Source organism: Phaseolus vulgaris, chromosome 7 (assembly GCF_000499845.2).
Source record: "Phaseolus vulgaris cultivar G19833 chromosome 7, P. vulgaris v2.0, whole genome shotgun sequence".
Taxonomy (NCBI): domain Eukaryota; kingdom Viridiplantae; phylum Streptophyta; class Magnoliopsida; order Fabales; family Fabaceae; genus Phaseolus; species Phaseolus vulgaris.
In genome coordinates, this window is record NC_023753.2 from 26,038,960 (window position 1) to 26,062,476 (window position 23,517).

At 32.9% G+C, this 23,517-nt stretch overlaps 2 protein-coding genes across 8 annotated transcripts; both read left to right on the top strand.

Annotated features, from left to right (window-relative positions):
- The first annotated feature begins 3,439 nt into the window (after nucleotides 1–3,439).
- On the top strand, nucleotides 3,440–7,452 carry LOC137828955 (cleavage stimulating factor 64). 7 transcript variants are annotated; one of them, XM_068635736.1, is made up of 9 exons: nucleotides 3,486–3,744; nucleotides 4,078–4,210; nucleotides 4,291–4,368; nucleotides 4,826–4,896; nucleotides 5,029–5,067; nucleotides 5,147–5,713; nucleotides 5,799–5,891; nucleotides 6,803–6,985; nucleotides 7,065–7,452. In XM_068635736.1, the coding sequence occupies exons 4-9, from the start codon at nucleotides 4,879–4,881 to the stop codon at nucleotides 7,188–7,190; spliced, it is 1,026 nt and encodes a 341-aa protein (XP_068491837.1). In that variant the 5' UTR covers nucleotides 3,486–3,744; nucleotides 4,078–4,210; nucleotides 4,291–4,368; nucleotides 4,826–4,878; the 3' UTR covers nucleotides 7,191–7,452. The 7 variants fall into 7 exon arrangements, with proteins under 7 accessions (XP_068491832.1, XP_068491834.1, XP_068491833.1 ...); XM_068635738.1 differs by having other exon boundaries at nucleotides 3,494–3,740; XM_068635737.1 differs by having other exon boundaries at nucleotides 3,495–3,744; nucleotides 4,291–4,690.
- An 8,725-nt stretch (nucleotides 7,453–16,177) lies between these two features.
- LOC137828956 (uncharacterized) lies at nucleotides 16,178–19,606 on the top strand. Its single transcript, XM_068635739.1, has 8 exons — nucleotides 16,178–16,460; nucleotides 16,543–16,755; nucleotides 16,849–17,040; nucleotides 17,140–17,340; nucleotides 17,421–17,498; nucleotides 18,052–18,181; nucleotides 19,024–19,110; nucleotides 19,192–19,606. Exons 1-8 carry the CDS (start codon nucleotides 16,356–16,358, stop codon nucleotides 19,266–19,268), a joined length of 1,083 nt encoding a protein of 360 aa, XP_068491840.1. The 5' UTR covers nucleotides 16,178–16,355; the 3' UTR covers nucleotides 19,269–19,606.
- The last annotated feature ends 3,911 nt before the right edge of the window (nucleotides 19,607–23,517 follow it).

Genomic DNA, 23,517 nt, shown 5'->3' on the forward strand with positions numbered 1-23,517 from the left:
TTATCCTTAGTTAATATTTTATTTTATTAATTTATTTTGTTTATTTAGACATTTTTTAATTTTAAAAGTTAATAAAACAGTTTTTAAATTTTCAAATAATATTTTATTTTATTTATTGTTACTTAACTGACTAGAGAGTGGAGAGATGACTTCTCTATTAAATAAAAAGTAAAAAATTAAATATATTTGTTTGTTAATATTTGTTGAGTCTAGGAGAGTGGAGAGGTTGGTACTTTACTTTTCTATGTTTTAAACTGATATTCTTCTCTATTGAATAAAAAAATTAAAAATATATTGATAGTCCCGCTCTCGAATACAATAACAAGATTCAGATGGTTGAACTCACCAAAAACCTCTGGAGTCATTGTTCTATAAAAATAATATATTGTTTGGGATATTAAACCACATCAATCCAAGTTTTGCATAGAGAAAGAAAAGTTTAATATGAAAGATCGTTCCCACCCACATCATCTTTCTGGTATTAGATAGATTATTCCACAACAGTGAGAGACACATTTTCATGTAAACTGTTTTACTTTATTATCACTTGATATTGTGGTTTCTTTGTTTTTAAATCTTCTTTATACGCACAAAGAAAAAAAATAGGACAATTCATTCATTTCGTTGGCTAATCGAGGAATCTCTGACGACTTCTTCTCTCAAATCTGTTATAGCACCCACCAATATCACTCACAAGAAATTCATCTTTATGCTTTAATACTTTCTTTTATGTGTCATTTAAATTTTATAAATGTCGATGTAGTATTTATTTTCAAGTTTCTATTTATTAATTTTATTGCTAAATTTTATTTTGTGTTAAAATCGATGGCAGATTCGGAAAGGGACCAATGAGTTGATTTAAACTATAATAATTTATAATTTTTACTTATTTTGATGATATTTGACTTTTTTTTCCTGATGATTGTACATTTGGTCAGGTGATTTCCGATGCCACTGAAAGCAACAAAGAGAGATGGCAAGGTTAGTTGTTTTCTAAAATATATGAACTTTACCATTAGTATGTGTTTTTGATGTGTCTGTTTCATAATTTTTTGTTTCTCCCTAACATCTAAAATTGAAGGCATATGGTGAGTGATTATCTTTATTGTTGATTACGGAAAAATGAATGTGAAAGGTTGACTTCATTGTATTCATCTCTTTAAGTTTCAACCTTTGTTGACGAGTCTTACTTTGACAAATTAGTAATTTTGTTTGTACTTGATGTAAATCACTTACATATTGATGTTCTGTTGGTCTTGCAGTGAAACATGTTCAAGATGTGCAAATGAGAAAGTGTCTAATGTGTCAAACATCTAATGGCCATGATTCTGAAATAAATAAAAGTATTTTGCTTGATTTAGTTGTTTGAGATTCCATTTTTCATTTTAGATTTGGATCAAAGTCAAATGTATTATCAAATGAGAATGACTTTCAAAATAATTATTTTTTTAATCTGCAACTTTTAAATATCTTAACCTTGGATGAGATTAATATTTATTATACAAATGGTATATATTTTATTTCTACAATTCATTATAATCCTAATATATAGAGATTTCTAGTATTTATATTATGTTGAAATGTTATGGAAATTATTATAGTGATATTATAATCAAATTATAATATTATAGTGGAATTATTTTTTAAATATTATTGAAGTGTTGTTTTTGTATATTTAGTGATCATATTTCAAGATTAATTTTAATTTATAACATTTAAATAATAAAAATTATAATTGATATATTTATAAGCATTACCGAAAGGAATATAAATGATTTAATTCACTTTAATAAAAAAATATTATACTGTATTTATTTTTCTTAAAAAATTAATAATTTATAATTAATATATATAAATATTATTGATAATTGTGTTTATAAATATTAAAAGTCTGAAAAAGTGTACATATTATAAATAGTTTTATATATCTCTTTCATTAATAACTATATTTATATATTATGTTAATATAATTATTTGTACAGAAAGTAATTATCTTAAAATTTATATATTTATAATTAGTTATTTTAAAAATACAATTTATTTTTAAAATAAATATTTTCTTTATTTCCCTCCAATAGGTTTCTCCTAACAATTCAACATCAAATACTGTATAAAAAAATCAAATTTAGAATAGTAAATAATTATGTTATTTGTTATTTCTTTAATCTCTAATTTCAATAATTAACTAATTATTATTATTATTGGAAACACATAAGTTGACATTGTCTAATTTTACCATAAATTTATATGTATGAGTATATTTTAATATTTGACATGTATATCTGTATTTTTTATGATAAAAAATATTTAAAAATATAGATACACAATTGTTGTAATATTAAAAAATGAAAATACACAAATAGTGTTCAATACTAATGACAGAGAAAATAAAAGATTTTGAATACCAATATTTATTTGAAATTTATTCCTAGAAAACATGACATTGTAAACTGTTTTTTTCTGTTATAATTTTGTAAAATTTATTATATATAACTATTATGTTGGGTATGTTTTCTTTCAACATATAAGATAAGTGTAGTGTAGTTAGATAATTTAGGTATGTTTTCATATGTATTTGTATTTATTAAAATGAACTATAAATTTATAATTTTAATATAAATGTGTTATAACATTTTTTTTATTCGAATTTTAATATTAAACATAAATATATATAAATAATAAAAATAAAAAATTTGGACATAATAATATAATTGGGTAAACAATTCATATATTTTAAAACTAAAAATAAACTATCCAAATTATAAAAGTAAGGATTTATACCTTAACATAAAGTAAGAGAATTATTTTACCCTTAACTAAAATAAAGAAAAAAAAAATATCAATTTCGTGTTGAATGAAAAATATATTTAATTTTTATTTTTTTTTAAATAATATATAAAATTATTCTTCTTATGTAAACAATTATATATTTTAAAATTAAAAATAAACTATCCAAATTATAAAAGTAAGTGTTTATACCTTAACACAAAAGGGATTATTTTACGCTTAACTAAAATAAAGAGAAGAATGAAACTAGGCTATGCAAAAATCCTGAAAGCTAACTGCACACACCTCATAAAATCATTTACATTTTTTTATCTAACAAAAATATGTAAAAGAAATTATTTTATCTTAATTTTATTTTAAAATAAAAAAAAGGCTATGTAAATCCTAAAAAATAAGTTCGCACAACACATTACAAATCGCCTATATTTTCATGCAATCACCTTTTGTTAAGTAAACCATTATTATTAATATTATTTTTTTAATATATAAGGCTTTAATTTTAAATCTTAATTTTTTTTATTAATAATATATTCTTATAATTTAAATTTTGTGACATATTTGAATCTTTTATCTGAATTAGAAATGCGTTCATATCTTATTTAGATTTTAATATTTAATGTGAATTCAAATGTGTTGTTTGAAAAAGATATATGAGACCTACCATTTTAAATAAATTCTAAACGACGCCGGTTTTGGTGTTTGTTTGTGTAAATGAAAACCTAATTAGTTCTTTCTTCCTTCTTCCCTCTGCTGTTGTCGTTGCGACTCATTAACTTCCCTCAACGCCGCCGTCACCGTCGCGTCGTCGATCCCCTTTGCCCCCAATTCCGGCAACCACCGTCATCGTCGCTTCTCACCGCCGGCGGTACTCGGTCTCTTCCGGTGTCTCTCTCCTCCGTTCGCAAAATCGTCGAATCGTGCGTCAGTGTGAATTTAATCGTGACTCCTTCTTTGTGCGTAAGTTTTTAATTGTGACTCAGTGTGAATTTAATATCAGTAAGCACAAATTTGTAAGTACTTATTAATTTAATATCAAAATTGAAAGATTTGTTCATTGTGTCATAATCCTTAACCTAGAGCACTAGTGCAAACGTGAACCGGAATCATGTACTCTGAGATGTTTGTAAGAACTCAGAATACACTTTTTTTTTGCAAAATAAAGGGGTTTATCAAAATAGCGCACTAATTTCTCCTTATCACATTCTCCACTTTTCTAGACTCATTATATCAAAACGTATTTCTGGAATTGGTGGTTTATTTTAACAGAGTTAAACACTTTTTTTTATGAAGGTTAATTTGCCCCGGTGGTTTGCGGCATTTTGGTGGAGGAATGGCTGGAAAACAGGTTGGCGGCGAGGACTTGTCGGTAAACCTAGCCGGAATGTCGAAGAACCAGCTCTACGACATCGTGTCTCAGATGAAGGTGCATATATTTCTTCTTCTCATCTTCTTCACTCGTGGAGAACACCATGCTAAACATTTTATTTGTTGTCGTTTCTCAAGAGTCTGATAGAACAGAACCAGCAACAGGCCAGACAGATCCTAATCCAAAACCCTACGTTAACCAAAGCGCTTTTCCAGGTTCTTAGGGACTCTGATTCTCTTTCTTTTATTTTTCTCTCTTGTTTGCTTCACTGAATGCTTCGAATTTCACACTTGTAACTTCTAACTTCAGTTCACTACATTTACCACGGCATGTTACAGCCTTGTAGTTATTTTCTGGTGACTATATTTGAATGAGGTATTTTCCCTAATGCTTTGTCATATATAAAACCCTAAACCGTTTAATTTTTGTATGGACTTATTGTTTCATAAGGGAACATTTCTCACTCATGGTTAGTCGGCACCATGGCAAACTACTGGTGTTTCAATGCCCTTTACAATATATTTTTCATAGTTTGAGGTGATGGAGATTTATTTGTTTCTTTGAATACTTCAAGATTCTTGTGTGAGTGCAGGGGGGAGAGGGGTGGGGGTATTTCATAGACTTCCTTTGAATTATATTCAGATTAATCAGATTTGTCTTTGTTTGTTGTAGAACTATTCTAGTAGTCGTCTCACTAAAGCATTAATATCTGCCAGTGTACGAGAATGAAGTTATTTTTTGTGGTAGTGTGAAATTCTTTAATGAAAAAACTAGTCTGTGTCTTTTGATTTGGTAATATTGTTCTGTAACGATAGTATTCAATTGAGGGTCTGCAGCCACATTATGCTCTTTGACATTTGTGTTTGTTTAATCAGGCACAAATTATGCTTGGAATGGTGCAAGCACCTCAAGTGGTATGCACTTACATTCTTTTGATGTAGTTACTACCATCCCTTGGTAGAATTTTGGATGACAAAAATTGTTTGCTTCCAGGTTCCAAAAGTTCAACCAATGGTGTTGCAGAACAATCAGCAGTCAGTACAGCCAACACAACAACCAAGTACTCAGCCTGCTCCGTTATTGCCTGGGCATGGTGGTGTACAGGATCAAGCAGGTGTATCTCAAACACAGATTCCTCTGAGGAAACATCATAACCAATCTTCAGTGCCAGTTTCATCTGCTGTTCCTGCAATGAATCATCAATCCCAGCCCATGTCTGCACATTCTTTGCCAATGCCACAGCAGCCTAAAGGACATCTTACTCCCCAAGTGGCATCTCTTCCACAATCATCACAACTTCCTAACATACCTACACCTTCACTTCATTCATTGTCACAACCTCTTCATCCTACTCAAATGCCAACTGCTTCCAGTCAGTTACAGCAACAATTGCAGACATCTGGATTTCCGCATATGCCTCTGCAACAACCACTGCCACCACAGATTAGACCACCACCTGCAGTGCCAACCTTCCATCCCCAATATCCCCCACAAATGGGTGCGAACTTAGGTTTTCAACATGCTGGTGCTTCTCACAACCTTTCACAGTCTATGTTTCATGTAAGATGAGTTTTTCAGTTTGCAGTTCACAATTCAATGAGATGCTTCATGTAAGTTGAATATTGTTTATTGATCAAATTTTCAGCCAGGTTCAAAACCCCCTTCTAGCGTTGGATCTGCATTCCCACAGGGGCAGACACAACTTCCAAATCAAAAATCATCTCAGCCACCTTATCAGGTATGCTGAGCTATTACTGATGGTTAAGACTTGAAAACTGTGTGTTTGCACCATCAATTCTGAGGGAGCAACTAGGCACTAGGGCACCTGCATTTTATTACTGTTATGAATGTATGATTCCTTGCTATATTATATAGTTAATCCTAACTTGTCTGGATTAAAGCTAAGTCTTTTGTTTTAAATATAGGCCTTCCCCCAAAGTTATTAGTCATTAAGCTATCTGCTAGTTGTAACGAATATCATTGTTTCTGGCATTCTGGCTTATATAGTAGCTTTTACATATTTTTACTGGCTACATTTAGGAGTTGGGTTATTGAAGGGGAAATAGAAGAGGTGTGTGATTTCTAATAAATATTCTCTAGTTTAATAATTAAAGAAATAAAATAGTATATTAGGTTAAACTAAATTTCCATTTTTTTTTGTTTATTTTTTAACTATAAATTTAAAAATAATAATAAAATTCATGCCTTTATTTTCTCTTCAATATTCAACATCTCAACATACCCTTGAAAAGAATTTGACACAATCAAATTATGGTAGTAATGGTGGAACAGGAAAATAGTTTGTTTTCTATCCTAGTTTTCTCAGACAATTTTTTTAAGTGTAACTATTTTTTATTTGGAATTAGCAGTTTTTCCTACAATTGAAACACGTTTTTTCTAGATAGGATTTCTTTTTACTACTATTTTTAATCTTCTCTGTACATTACTGATAAAATTTATCATTGCCCCATTTGAAGGTACTTAATCAGCTTGGTCAATTGATTACCATGCTGCAATTTCACCTAACCGTAAATTTATTTTGGTTATTTGATTATAAGAATGTAAATCTATACTTGAAGAGCAGTATCCATCATGATAATGTGTGCCTAATATGTGTGCTTTCTAATAATTTGCTTATTTACGTGCTAGATTGGGAATATGCCTTTAGGCCCCGATTTTGGCAATCAATCTGGAAATGCTATGCAAGTAGACAGAGGGTCTTTGATATCTGGTCCCTCAGATAACCTAGCACATCTTTCTGGTCCTCCTGGACTACCATACGGAGTTTCTGGGTCGATGGGTGCTGCTAATCAAGCTCTTCGACCTCCTGCGGTAATTATTTTGAATTACTGTTTAGTTTGTATAAATAGTTCTGCACAGTCTATTGATGTTCTTTTCTTGGTACTTGCAGTTAACACCAGAGATGGAGAAAGCTCTGCTTCAACAGGTCATGAGCCTCACACCAGAGCAGATAAATCTGCTGCCTCCAGAGCAAAGAAATCAAGTGCTGCAGCTACAGCAGATGTTGCGTCATTGATGCAATTCGCACCTTGAAAGTTAGGCAATCTTTGATCCTTCCAGTTTGGCAGAGATTATTGTGTCATATTGAAACTGACTGGCTGCTAAGTTTTGTAGAAATTAATACAAGTTCATGTAACTAATTAGAGACCATAGTATTCTTTTCTTCTGGAATTGGGCTCTAATTAAATATCAGCCTTTTAGTTGGTGGGGCTATTTGCAAAACTTCTCACCATATTCCGCATTTATTGTGAATTTAACTTGCTCTGTTTTAGTGGTTATCTATGTCTATTATACATGTCTACCAGTGTATATGCTGTAAAATTATTCTTATTTTCCAGAATTGTAGAATTCAAAATATTATTGTTCAGAATTCGAAATATTATCTAAGATTGGAATGAAGGTGTAAAGGCTTAGGTTTAATTATTAATTTCATAAGGGGTAAAATTGGCTTTTAACCAAAATTATGGAGGTGGAAACTACTGTACTGATGTAGAGGAAGAAACTGTCTTTTAAGTCTTGGGTTGGGTATATCATGGGCTCAATTTTCCCCAATTTATCATTAACGAGAGTTTCTTCCTGTACCCCACAATTTTTAAAACTCTCTAACTAGCCTTCATGGAGGAGTTGTTTGTCACTTTTTTTTCTTTGTTCATTTGAGGCGCTGGTGGAGACTGATTTCATAAGCTAATTGCATCAAAAACTTAGAACTTGAGCACAGATGAAAACCAGCGTAGAAACTTGAATCTACTGATTTTTTTAAGAGGTGAGATTGACTTAAACAAGCACACACTTTCACAGGTGGGATTGAATAAAAATAATTAAATCTCATTCTGGATCTGCAAATCTGAATAACTTTCGGACATCAATGCTCTGTCCAGAACCACAAGAGACTACTGTGGAAATGACTATCCGCCAAAAAATGGAACTACTAATCCGAAATCCAATTTTTTTTTACTTACCTTCTTTTTCCGAACCTAAAGCCGCCGTAGAGACATTATTGAATCACCACCAAACGAAACGCGTCTTAAGTCGTCGGTTCGTGCTGTGCACAGATAAAGGTGTGCTGTGTGTAAGGAAGAAGAAAGAGTAGAGTGTGAGTAGTTGGATGTTTTTTAAGGTTTTTAAAAAATAACAAGGATGATTTTATCTTTCCATAGCATTGTGGGGTGCAGGAAGAAAAACATAGGGATACATGAAGAACCTCTCTTAACATATTCTTTTGCTTGTTAAAAACACATTTTTTCATATTACAACCAATGACTCGTCTATTTTATTCATTTTTATATAGTAAATTTATGAAATAATTATGTGGATGTTAACAAGCTAGTCATTGGGGAAGATGAAGTTGAAGAGTGACATATATAAGTGGACAAGGACAGGATAAGTAGAGACGGTAGAATGTTAAATTCTTAAAATGCTTTTGCTAACAAAGCAAAACGAGGTACAAATCTATGTTCCAATTGAAGTTTCAAGTATTAGACAACTTTTTATTCATTAGTAGTAGTTGGAGCAGTATTAAAAGCAAAGTGCATAAAACTCTTGTTTCTCCTGTAATATTTCTTAGGTTGTCCCCAAATTGAATTTGACAGAGTAAAATATTTATATTTCAAGTTGTTTTGTTTGATACGTTACAGCATAACATAATCGTTACAAGCTGAGTAACATTTTCTCTCTTGAATTTTCCTGTATATTGATCTTTGTCTTACTAGAAGATTTTTATAATTAATATTATTCCAAATATAAAATCACTTTATTTTTTTCTGATATTAATAAAAGTCTATAATTTCGGTTGCCGGGATTGTTTTAATAATTCTTGCATTGTCTGCATGCACTATAAGAATGCAACATAATTGATGTTTCTTCCTTCCCCCAAACAATTTTGACAATTTCTTCCTCACCATATCATTTTAGACATACATCTAACATAAAATTTAAAATTCAACTTTGCCATTGGCTCATGTTTGCTTGTAGATGTAGAAATCTAGAAGTGGTTGTTATATATTTTAGATTTAAATATCTAAAAAGTCATTTTCGTGTTTCATTTAAGCTTCTGAATGACATATATAGAAGTGGGTTATGAGTTCTAGATTTCCATGTCTAGAATGGTGTTGAGGATTGAGATCTGGAACTCATTTATGTTTGCTTATGGAACTTGACATCCAAAAGATCATTTATGCTCTCCAGGTAAGCTTTCGAATGACCAAATCCATAAGTGACATATTAGTTCTAGAGTTACATATACGAAACTTTGTGATTTAACTTACGAATATGAATATCCAGAAGGCAAAATCTTTTAAATGATTAAGAGAAAAACGAACATTTCACGTTAGTGTGTTGGGTGCAAATTTGATTTGATCTGGTGCAGGGAGAATCAACCAACAATTTTCTCCATGTATCCCATCAATTATAAGGAAAAAACTATTTTACCCCTTTTAAAAATGACTTTCAAAGTACTCTTTCTGGAATATTTCTAGGACATACTTTCCATAATACATTTTATGAATTTTAGATTTACCATTTTCAGGTACCCTGTATTTACTAGTATACAGAAAAAGAAAACAGTAGAGAAAAAAGGTACATGGATTTCTACAACACTATAAGAAACACAAGTCTTATCCTTAAAAAAAGAACACCATCAAAAAAGGGTGTGGCAACTACTGCCCTTCTACTCCTCCCAAATCAAATGCCTAGAAAAAAAATATACATGAAGCAACCTATATATATAATGAGGGTAGGGTAGGATTTTGAGGTGCCAAGGAAATGGAAAACGCAACGTGATTATGGTGTTAGATGCAACCTGCCAGTTGGAGATCTTATGAGATCCTGAGTTGGTAGAACTACATGTTTTCTCTGTGATGTGGTATCATTTTAGGTGTGGTAGCTGTAACTTTTTGTATGAGAGTAAAGGGAGTGTTTGGAAAAGAGAGAGGTGAATAAGATGAAAGTGAGAGAGTGTGAAGTGAGTAGAGTTTGGTGTCGTAAATGTGTATATGAGTGCTCTTTGTAATATATTTACTCAAAAAATAAAAGTTTTTTTTCTCTTTTTTTTTCACTCATTGCAACTACCTTTTTTCTTTTTGCCACATAACATAACAGATGTTTCTTCCTCCCCCTAAACAATTTTGACAATTTCTCCCTACACCATATCATTTAAGCATACACTCAACATAAAATTTAAAATTCAACATTGCCATTCGCTTCATGTTTGCTTATGGATGTAGAAATCTTGAAGTGGTTGTTATATACTTTGGATTTAGATATTCAGAAAGTCATTTTCGTGCTTCATTTAAGCTTCTGGATGGCCATATCCAGAAGTGGGTTATGAGTTCTAGATTTCCATGTCTAGAATAGTGTAGAGCATCGGGATCCGAAACTCATTTATGTTTGCTTACGAATCTTGACATCTGAAAGGTCATTTATGTTGTCCAAGTAAACTTCAGGATGACCAAATTCAGAACTAACATATTAGTTCCAGACTTGCATATTCGAAACTTTGTGATTTGACCTATGAATATAAATAACTAGAAGAAAAAATCTTTTAAATCATTAAGAGCAAAACGGTCATTTCACATCAGTGTGTTGGGTGCAAATTTGATTTGATTTGTTGCAGGGAGAATCACCCAACAATTTTCTCCTTGTACCCCTATCATTTATGACGAAAAGACTATTTTACCCCTCTTAAAAATGACTTTCGAATTACTCTTTCTGGAATATTTCTAGAAAATACTTTCCAAAACATATTTTATGAATTTTAGGTTTACCATTTTCAAGTACCTTGTATTTACTAGTAGACAGACAAAGAAAACAATAGAGAAAGGGTACATGGATTTCTACAACACTACAAGAAACACCCGTCTTATCCTTAAAAAAAACACCACCGGAAAGGGTGTGGCAGCTACTGCCCTTCTACTCCCCCCAAATCAAATCCCTAGAAAAAAAATATACATGAAGCAACCTATATATAATGAGGGCAGGGTAGGGTTTTGAGGTGCTAAGGAAATGGACAACGCAACGTGATTTGTTGGGTATGAAGTCAAGACCAATTGGATTGGGCTGACAAGACACCATGTACACAGTTGAAGTGCAGGTAAACATTGTTCTGTGACTTCAAGTGGGAGATTGTTAGGTATGAAGTCAAGACCAATTGGGTTGGGCTGAGTAGACACCATGTTTTAGTGAGTGGGCTTAATCATTGTGTCCCTTTATTATCTCTATTTATCTTTATTTAAAGAGATCATTGTACTTGTAATTGGTGTGCAACAGGATATAATGTAAACCTAATAGTTGCCCGTGTGGATGTAGGTTGTAGTTGGCGACCGAACCACATTAAATTTTGTGTCGTTTATTTTCTGCAGTTGATTTGTGATTGTGTGTGTTGTTTCCGCGTGCGTTTTTTCCATCAAGTGGTATCAAGAGCTTTGGTTCGTTTACATACTAGAGATTCGATCAGCAGAAATTAATCGACGAGACATGAAAATTGCGTTTGCAGTAGCGTCCCAAAGTTAGGGTTTCGCAGAGGCGGCAGCAGTGTTCCAAAGCTAGGGTTTCGTAGAGGCGACAACAGCATCCCAAAGCTAGGGTTTCGCAGGGGCTGCAGCAGAGTCCTGAGGCTTAGGGTTTCACAGCGGTGCAAGGAGAGGCTCACAGATCTGTTTCACAACAGCGGTGACCAGCGACGGTGGTGGTGCGGAGCGCCAGTGCAGTGGGGAATGTGACCAGGTCTGTTGGTGAGTGATTTTGGGTGGTGCAATTTTTTTATTCTTGATTTAAAAAAAAAAGATTGTCAAGATCTGAAATCAGTTGTACCGAGTATCTCGTCTAGTCATTTGAGATGACAGAAGAAGGGAGATTCCAAATTGAAAAATTCGATGGTATAGATTTCAGTTGGTGGAAAATGCAAATTGAGGATTTGCTAGTTTAGAAAGATTTGGACGTGGCTTTGGATGACAAGCCAGAAAAGATGTTTGATGCAGAATGGGCAGTTTTGGATCAGAAAGCTATGTCCGTTATCTAACTCTCTTTGAGAAAGAATTTTGCGTTCAACATTTTGAAGGAGAAGACAACGAAAGGTATCATGGAAGCATTGTCTAACATGTACGAGAAGCCATCTGCTGCAAACAAGGTATTTCTAATTAGAGAATTGGTAAACACAAGGATGAAGGAAGACAGTTCAGTTACTGAGCACATTAATAAAGCGAATTCGATCTTAGCCAGACTTATGTCAGTGGGCATTAAGTTCGATGATGAAGTTCAAGCTTTACTACTGTTATCGTTTTTGCCTGACAGTTTGTCCGGAACGGTTACAACAGTTACCAGTTCAACGGGATCCGATGGATTCACTTTTGAGAAGATTCGTGATCTCATTCTTGGTGAGGATGTCCGAAGAAGGAGTTCTGGGGAATCATCTAGTGAATCGCTATATGTCATCAAAGGTAAGAAAAATATCAGAGATAGTGGGAGCAAGAACAAAGGAAGGAGTCAGTCAAAGACTTGGGATTGCTCAAGTGTAACATGTTGGAACTGCAAGGAGGTGGGGCATTTCAGGAATCAATGCCCATATGATAAACAAGTCAGCATTGCAGAAGATTCCGCGGACGAGGACCTCTTAGTCTGTTGCGCGGAAAGCAGTGTGGATTCCTGGGTCATGGATTCTGGTGCTTCATTTCATGCTACCCACAACAGTGAAGCATTGCAGAATCTAGTTATTGGGGACTTTGGAAAGGTAAGACTAGCGGACAATAGAACTCTTAAGGTTACGAGCATGGGTGACATAGTGTTGAAGACACCAGTTGGTTTTTGGACTTTGAAGAATGTCAGAGTTGTTCCAAGCTTAACGAAAACTGTGATTTCTGTTAGGCAATTGGACGAACAGGGACATGAAGTGAAGTTCGAAAACCAACAATGGAAGGTTGTCAAGGAAAATCTTGTCATGGCCTGCGGAAGAAAGAGAGGTTCGTTGTATATAGTCAAATTACCGTGTCTGAGGGAGTGACCATCCCAATTCAGAAGATAAACAAAGTCCGGTTCATAGAATCTCGTGGGCAGAAGAGGGTTGTCTTTACAAGAGAGAAACCCAGAGCCACAGGTCAGATTCAGGATGAACGAGCATGGAAAGGCTCAGGTAGACCAGTCAGAGGTACTTGTGGCAGTGGGAGCACGGGTTGTGCTTCAGCTAAGATTCCTAGACGACAGTGGGTTAGGAGAACCAGTATTCCAGTGGTTGAAACTTCTCCAGAAAATTTCTTGTTGAATATAGAGAGTGTTTGTTCTCAGGTTGTTCCAGGATCTGGCAGTTCCTGTAAGTGGGAGTCGGTAGGAACAGAGAACGGGTATATGGAGAGTGTTTGTTCTCAGGTTGTTTCAGGATCCGGCAGTTCCTGTAAGTGGGAGTCGGTAGGAATAGAGAACGGGTCAGTGACTGACGTGTTGAAACTCAAGGGAGTTTTAACGAAGTCTTCAAAATGATTAAGAAGGCTGATGGCAACTAGTGGTGGAACATTGAGTTTCGTAGACAGATTACAGAAGTACATGTACACAGTTGAAGCGCAGGTGAACATTGTTCCGTGACTTCAAGTGGGAGATTGTTGGGTATGCAGTCAAGACCAATTGGGTTGGGTTGACAAGACACCATGTACACAGTTGAAACGCAAGTAAACATTGTTCTGTGACTTCAAGTGGGAGATTGTTGGGTATGAAGTCAGGACCAATTGGGTTGGGCTGAGTAGACACCATGTTTTAGTGAGTGGGCTTAATCATTGTGTCCATTTATTATCTCTATTTATCTTTATTTAAAGAGATCATTGTACTTGTAATTGGTGTGCAACAGGATATAATGTAAACCTAATAGTTGTCCGTGTGGATGTAGGTTGCAGTTGGCAACAGAACCACGTTAAATTTTGTGTCGTTTATTTTTCTGCAGTTGATTTGTGATTGTGTGTGTTGTTTCCGCGTGCGTTTTTCCCATCAAGTGGTATCAATAGCTTTGGTTCGTTTACATACTAGAGATCCGATCAGCAGAAATTAATCGACGAGACGTGAAAATTGCGTTTGTAGTAGCGTCCCAAAGTTAGGGTTTCGCAGAGGCGGCAACAGTGTTCCAAAGCTAGGGTTTCGTAGAGGCGACAACAACATCCCAAAGCTAGGGTTTCGCAGGGGCTGCAGCAGTGTCCCAAAGCTAGGGTTTTTCCCATCATGATTATGGTGTTAGGTGCAACCCATTTTGTATGTGCCAGCTGGAGATCTTATGATATCCCGAGTTGGTGGAACTACATGTTTTCTCTGCGATGTGGTATCATTTTTAGGTGTGGTAGCTGCAGTTTTTTGTATGAGAGTAGATTGAGTGTGTGGAAAAGAGAGAGGTGAATAGGATGAGAGTTCTGTAGAGAGTGAATGTGAGAGAGTGAGAGTGTCAAATGAGTAAAGTTTGGTGGTGTAAATGTGTAGATGAGTGCTCTCTGTACCATTTACTCAAAAAATATTTTTTTTTTTGTTTCTTTCACTCATTGCAACTATCTTTTTTCTCTTTGCCCCATAACATAACAAATGTTTCTTCCTCCCTCCAAAACAATTTTGACAATTTCTCCCTTCACCATATCATTTAAGACATACACCCAACATAAATTTAAAAATTCAACATTGCCCTTCGCTTCATGTTTTCTTATGGATGTAGAAATTCGGAAGTGGTTGTTATATACTTTGGATTTAGATATCTGGAAAGTCATTTCCGTGCTTCATTTAAGCTTCCGGATGGCCATATCCAGAAGTGAGTTACAAGTTCTAGATTTCCATGTCTAAAATGATGTTAAGGATTGAGATCCAAAACTCATTTATGTTTGCTTACGGATCTTGACATCTGAAAGGTCATTTATGCTGTCCAGGTAAGCTTTCAGATGACCAAATCCATAAGTGACATATTAGTTCCGGTCTTGTATATTCAAAACTTTGTGATTTGACTTACGGATATGAATATCCAGAAGGCAAAATCTTTTAAATGATTAAGAGAAAACGAACATTTCACGTTAGTGTGTTGGGTGCATATTTGATTTGATCTGATGCAGGGAGAATCAGGCAACAATGTTGTCCTTGTACCCCATCATTTATGAAGAAAAGACTATTTTACCCCTTTTAAAAATGACTTTTTGAAGTACTCTTTCTAAAATATTTCTAGAACATACTTTTCATAACACATTTTATGAATTTTAGATTTAACATTTTCAGGTACCTTGTATTTACTAGTAGAGAGAAAAAGAAAACAATAGAGAAAAGGCACATGAATTTCTACAACACTACAAGAAAGACACATCTTATCCTTAAAAAAAAAAAAACACCGAAAAAGGGTGTGACTGCCCTTCTACTCCTCCCAAATCAAATGCCTAAAAAAGAAAAATATACATGAAGCAACCTAGAAAAAGATGAGTCTTTTTTTTTCATTACGAAAATAGTAATCCGATTTTATTTATTAATATTTTAATTACAAAATTTAATCAGATGGTGAATTTTCTTTTTAAATTAAACGAAATCTCATCATTTTAGTTTTATTTTTATAAATATAAATTTAGTCTTAATCGTATTTACAATTGGTCTGACATTTGTCTTAGCATAATGTAGTGGTAGATTATGCCATAACTCCAAAAATGAATAAGGGGTGAAATATAATGGTAGATGAATTATGATAACACTTATAGATTAATGATAAAACTTAATAGAGTTGGTACATTATTTATCTGATATAAAAATCCTAATAATAGCATATGTTAAAAATGTAATTAAGCCAAACAAAAATTAACAACATTTTTAACACATAAAAGTTCCTTAATACCCTTAATATATTAATATATCTGAGCAAATATTCTAATAACATATGAATAATGATACATTAATCACCCATATTTTTTTATACAATCCATTACAACTTTTAAATTATTATTTTAATATTTTTTTATATTATTTAATTTTAAAATTTATTCTTTATTATATATATTTATTTTTAAACCAACTCATAATAACTCACCAGAATTGTTAGATACAACTTTTTAAGGTTTTTCAAACTATATTTTCCTCTAACAATACAGGCAAACTCGTCCACACTGTAGAATTCGTCTTCAACAGAGAAATTGCAGAAAGAGTGGAACTTTAAGCTTTGTGTGTGAGTGGTGAGAGGCAGTAACCGAAGAAAGTGAAGATGGCGCTGTGGATGGAAAAGGGTTCGGAGCCCTTAACAGAAAGCGAGAAGGCTGACCTTGAAGCCATTGCTGCACTCAAAGAGTCTGCTGCTTTTGAATTCAAGGTATATTAATGTTTTGGGAATACTAAAAAAAAAATCTTTTTCACTTTTTGGCTTTTGATTTCACTTCACCCTTCAAATTCAGGAAAAGGGTAACCAATATGTGAAGATGGGTAAGAAGCATTACACTGATGCCATTGATTGCTACACAAGGGCAATTGATCAGAAGGCCTTGAGTGACTCTGAGACCTCTATTCTTTTTTCAAATCGAGCCCATGTGAATTTGCTGCTAGGAAATCTTAGACGTGCTCTCATAGATTCTCAAGATGCCCTCAAGTTGTGCCCTTCAAATATAAAGGTATTTGTGTTGAATGTTTGTGGTTGGTTGGTTGTTTCTTTGTAATTGTAATTGCTTGGTTTGATGTCTCTAAGTGCTGCTAACTGTGATTAGGCAATTTATAGAGCTGCCAAAGCTTCCCTTTCACTAAATATGTTGGCTGAAGCAAGAGAGTACTGCCTGAAGGGTCTTCAGTTTGACCCCAATAATGAGGATTTGAAGAAGCTTGACAGACAGATTGGTCTGAAGATATCAGAGAAGGAAAAGCATGAGGCTCAAGTCTCGAAGGCTGCTGCAGAGACAAAGGTATCGAATTTGAACTTTGAACTGTTTTCTTATGTGTTTGATATCTGTTTTGGATGTATGGAGGTCACTGTCTTTGTTTATTAAACAAAAAACATGCAGGAACTTGTGTCTGCAATAGAATATAGAGGCTTGAAGATCGGAAAGGCAATGTATCGAGAACTTACTGGATTAAGGAAACCTGTGTTGGATAAAAGCAATATCCTTCATTGGCCTGTTGTTCTTCTGTATGCAGAGGTTATGTCTAGTGACTTCATTGAGGATTTCTGCGAGACTGACATGTTTTCTGTTCACCTTGATATGATATCCTTTTCTGAGAATTATTTTATAACAAGCAATTTTTATGAATATGAATGTGTTGCATGCACCCTTAGCTATCAAACATATTTGCAGAAGATCAGCCTTTGTCATGGGATGTTGAAAACAACTACAAACGTGAATTTATTGAATTATACTATGAGGTAAGCTGTTGTTTAAATTATTTTGTTGTTTGACTTTTTCTGTTTTCGTGAATGTAAATCGTAATGTTGAATTTCACACGGGGCAAGGACATATCAGTATATAGTATACATCAACTGGAAACAGTTCATCTGTATCTTATCTTACTTGAGGATGGGGTATTGCAGGGCATGCAATGATTTATGGAGTCAGCAGTTGGGGACTTTGGGCATACAAAATTTGTGGTTATTTACATAAATACTCAAGTTTGTATTCTTGATCTAAACGGAACAAATGTGGCTTCAGTTTGCACATATAGATCTCAAAATTTATCAACTGGTTTGAACGGTGATAAAAATTGAATGGGAAATTGTAAATGAAAGTAAAACTTGGCTTTGGATACCACTTAAGTAGATAACTGTAGTTGTCATAATCATAAGCCCAATCTTCAAATCATTTTTCGTGTTACTAACTTGGACTACTAAGATTATATTTACAACTTATTGATGTATTTTGTATCAGATGTTTGACAATTTCAAAGCATCTTTTTTCTCACCTTTATCTTTGTTTCATCAGGCTGGTTCTGGACTTTGTCTATCAAAGGAAAAACTTCTCGGTTGTCTATTAGAAGGAACTGCAGCTTTTCACAGTGATGGTGTTGGTGATGAAGAGAAAGACGCAGATGAGGATTATAAGCAACAAAAGGGTATGTTACTTCTAAAGTACTTTTCCACCGTTGCTATTGATTTTTGGGTCTGACTCGTTTCTCCTTCTCAAGTGATTTATAATGTGTGAAGTATTGCAATCTAAATATGAAGAAAGCATGTATTGCTCTAATTTATGGTGAACCATTTTTCTGATGTATGATTCGAACTTGTCTAATCCTTATAATTAGCCTCAGAAGGTGTTTGGTTTGGATAATAAAGAAGTATCTCGGAACTTTCTCAGTTCAAACTGGTTTTGTAATATTTGATACTTGGCTTGTCTTAAATTTGGTTAATCCCTTTCTCTAAAATACACATAAATTATAGAAAAAAAGCAAAAATGAAGAAACTTTCATTTAAAATAAATTTAGTTTAATACCAATGTTATAATGGATATTTTTTAAATAGTCTCTGAAAAATTGATCAAATAAGAACAGATTTCAAATCTCAAGTGATTGCAATACAGCCGCATCACACATAGCAAGGCAAAATGTCTACATACGATACAAGCCCTTTAGGATTGAAGTGTGGATAATGCACGGACCTATCTACCTTGTGCTAAAATTCAACCTTTTGTTAGAAGAATGAGGAATGAGGACAACAAAAATCATCAGAGTGATTGGTCATGAAGGCTTATATGTTTTCTAAAATGGATATCTCAAACCATATTAATGTTAAGTAATTATTAATAGCATTTTTCTGAAAAATGAAGCTGTGCTTGTACAAGTATAAGAAAGTTTTAACCATTTGATTACATGGTTTTTGTTTGTTTTTTTCAAAATGTAACATGCGAGACAAACATCAGGAACAATTGAAATTTTGATGTGATCTTGTATGTTCACAGGTTCCCCAAAATGGATCAAAGTGAATGAAAGGAGGACACTCCACGATGTTCTCAAAGAGCCTAATTTCATCATTCCTGGGATCCCAGGTAAAATGCAGTGCACCAAAATGTAGTGGCTTATTTATCATTGGTTTTGTTTACACTTTCCTGACTGTGATGTATTTGCAGTCTTCTATGTTCTTTCGAAGCGATCCAGCTTTTACAGCAAGTTTAAAGCTGGAAAGTGGGCTCCTCCAAGTGCATGAAGGAAGAGGAAAGAAGCATGGTTTAAAGTTAAATGCCTCAAATTGCAAGTCTTGAAGATTGCTTGTAGTTCTTCCAACTGTTTTGACTTCCTTTTAAACTAGAGTTACCTTCTAATTATTGCAGTTTTTTTGGTGAGTGAAAGATGTTAGCAAGGTCTAGTGTAGTGACCAATGATATATAGTACTAGAATACGAGGAACCTCCCTTGAATGAGTCCAATTCTTTTCTCTTGTAACCTAGTCAACAAAGTATAATGTTATGTAGGTTGTATTTTTTTGGTACACATGTATAATTTGATAAGTTTTGTTATAGACTTTGATCAAGTTCTTGGTGCATAATAGTTTTCAATATGCAGAATTGACTTTTTTCACTTTTTCACACCATGACTGGCTATAATTGGCTTGTTCTTGGTTTCCACTTGATTTCTTAATATACCTCATTGGTACAATCATTTGCACTTTAGATCTTCCTTATGATTCTTCTTTGTGCAGTGAATAAATTTATAGCAAGGGAAAATGAGTATACTAGGGACTAATTTAGCAGCAAAGAGATGATGGATTATATGTAGTAGTTATTCAGGTCAGAATAATTTATTATTGTAAAATATAAACTATTAGATTTTATTCGCATAACTAAAAATTGAAAAATAAGAGTACATAAATAATGTGATCACTGAGTTTTTATTTTAACCATTATATATATTATATATGTAATTAATCAAATTTGTTTATAGGCTAGGTTTCAGAAAAGATTTAATGCACTTCTTGTGCGCATGATTGGGAAAGAAGCAAAAAAGTATAACAGGAGTAGACTTTCTTTGTTAATTTATCTTTTGGAATTTAAATTTCGAAACTTTGTAAATATTTGGCTTTCGGAAGTAAACTTTTAAATTTTTATTTATAAATTTTGTACTTTAGGGCCTTCTAAACTAAGAAGGCTTAGACAATGACACTGTAAAGGATGTTTCTTCCTGCACCCCCAACAAATTTTACCATGCACTTCATTAATTTTGGAAAAAACTGTTTTATCCATTTTAAAAATGATTTATGGGTCATTTTTTTTTGGAATGTTTCTGAAAAATATATTTTCTGGAATTTATAAAATATGTTTCCTAAATACGTTTCCCATAGTAAACTTTTCATGACATATTATATACATTTCAGAATGTGTTGTCCAAAATAAATTTTCTTTTAAAAAAAACCATTCCTGAATGAGACGAATTAAATGAACTTTTTGATTATTTTACCTTATTGATAGGATACATTTGTTGTCCAGAATAAATTTTCTTTAGCAAAAAGATTTCCAAAATAAGACGAATTAAATAAGACATTTGGTCATTTCACCTAATTGATAGGATACATTGGAAAAAGAAAGAAACATCCCATTATAAATCGAGATGTATATATCTTGACACAATCATATAGATTTATGGAATAAATCAAAAAATAATAAATATTTAAAACTAATAATTGTACCTAAACAACAACTAAACTAAAATTAAGAATGGGATGAATTATTCCCAACAATGTATTAAGAATAATGTATAAATAGACGATTAGCCCAAAAGTATTTATTACTAATATTATTGTTCATTTTTAGTGTATTAGTTGTGATCTTTAAGACTTTCAGACACACTTTATTTGAGACTGAGCTGGTGAAGAAAACCAAAGACTTTCAGGGTTTTTTTACCACCATGGATTTTATTTTTCTTTTCATCAAAATGGGGTTTTTTTTAAAAAATTTATAAATTTGGGTAAGTTCATATGAAGAAGTCGTGTCAACTTGACACTATTTTGACCACGTCAACCTGAAGTCGTGTTAAGTTGATACGATTTCTGTCACGTCATAAATTTTTTTCTTTTTTAAAAAAAATATTATTTTTAAATAAATAAATAAATAAATTATTAATTATTTAATTATAGTTGAAATTAATTAAAATTGAATAATATTTAAAATTAATTTGATAAATATTTTTTTAAGGGTGTTAGTTTTAAGCGACAAAATATTGGTAATCGTGTATGGATCATGTTTGACGGTAATGTAATATATTAATTTGGTTATTTGATTAATAAAAAATATGAAGAAAATTGTTATTGCATTTGGAAATAAATAGAGAAATGAGAATTGTTATTGTATTTGGAAAATAAATAGAGAATTGTTGTTGTGGATTTGGAAAATAAATACCTTAATAAGTAATGGTTTTATAAAACACATAATGATGAGAAGAGATTAATTATAACTAGACAAATTAGTAAAATTCATTACAAGATATTAAAAATAAAAAGTTGAACTATTGGAAGTAAATTATTTATGGGAAGATGTGCCACAATGTGGTCTTCGTATTTGTCGCCGAGGTTTTCATGGAAGGTGATGATCAGACGGAGGTGGAGGTGGAAGAGGATCATCAGCGGTATGTTGTCATCATCCTTATTGGCTTCATTATGAGATCCTGGTGAAAGCATTATGGGTCGATACTGCATGAATGGTGTTTTATTTCCCTTCACTGCACATGAATGAAGACTGAAGGAAGAATCTGCCAACACGTGACCCTTTGCATGTGAAAGGAATGAATTAGTGCATTGATTAAAGTTGGTGAGACTCCATACATTTTCTTTCAATACATTACATGTATTAATTGGTGCGGTTGATGCAGAGAAATTGTGAAATTTTACAAAATTATAGTAATAAAATATGTTGTTTTCAATTCCATTCATGCACAAATATTTAGGTACATAAATCATGTTATTTTTCAATTAATTTTTTATTTTCCAAAGATATTAAAAGTTTAAAAAAAAAAATAAAGTTTTTGGAACATCATGTTGGCTTGTGCACGTCAACTATTTATTTTCTTTCAATACATGTCAATAATTGGTCCAGAGAAATTTGTTACAAATTTTACAAAATTATAGTAAGAAAATATTTTGTTTTCGGTTTCATCCATGCTCTTCCCAATTAATTTTTTATTTTCTAAAGATATTAAAAGTTAAAAAATAGTTTTTGGCACATCATGATAGGTTGTGCACTTCAACTCTTGATTTTGAAATGACATAAATGTATATTCAATTCAACATTGCACACCTATTCTAGAAAATCATATAGGAAAAATGAATTCCAAACTAAGCATAGTTTGAAATATATACATTGCACTACTAGGTAACATTCTATACATTCTTCCATACACTGCTACTAGAGTGTCTCCAGATGTATTACATATGTCATATAGCATCCAATTTCAACAAATAGAGGAACAACAATATTATCAACATTACAATCTCCAGATGTTGCTTCGGAAAAAGATGGTTTAACCTCAGTGTATTACATACGCCATATAGCATCCAATTTCAACAAGAGGTTTAAAAATGTTGAGTTAAAGCGAAAACTAATCAACATGGGTAAACATTTTTTAACTTCAATCACACACTTCAAACAAATTCACAACCTTTTCCATTAATACGTTTTTTAAATTGTCACAGGTTATGAAATGAAGCAACCAACTCTACAAGCAAAGTTATCGGCTATGCGAGCAAAATTTCCACAAACATTCTCTTAGAATGATCAAATACCATAGGAAAAATGGACACATGCCTATGATGGGGCAAGAGGTACGGGCACATGACAACAAATCTTGTTGAAAATATCAACTCCATTTTGAGAGGGGTTCAATCCTTACCGATTTAATTCCTAGAAAATATAGTCGCTCTGCAACAAAAGAATGAAGCGTAATCTGTTGTGTCATGTGCAAAGATATGGCTGAAAAAGACGTGGAAGACATGCTGACAACCAAACTTCAACGCTACCCAATGACATAGTTAAATTAAATGAATGATGGTGTGATTGTGGGGAGTTTCAAGCTATACGTGTGCCTTGTCCACACTTAATTGTTGTTTGTTCATTTGGTCATATTTACAGCTAACGACATTTGTGGCCCCAGTGTATAGTCTCCACAATATTTTCAAAGCTTATGAGGTCCAATTTAATCCAATTCGAAATCAGGATTATTGGTTTACTTATACGAGACAAAATTTGTTACTTGACTCAATGATGCATCAACATCAATCAGGAAAACCTAGCACTCAACGTATCCGTAACGAAATGGATGATTCAATTCCAAATAAGCCAAAAAATGTTCATATTGTAGAATCGAAGGTCACAATATAAGCAATTGTTTGCACAAACAAGATTAATAATAAAATTCAATCTCAACTTTGATTATTAATTTCCTCATTTTCTTTACCTATGTATTTATGTC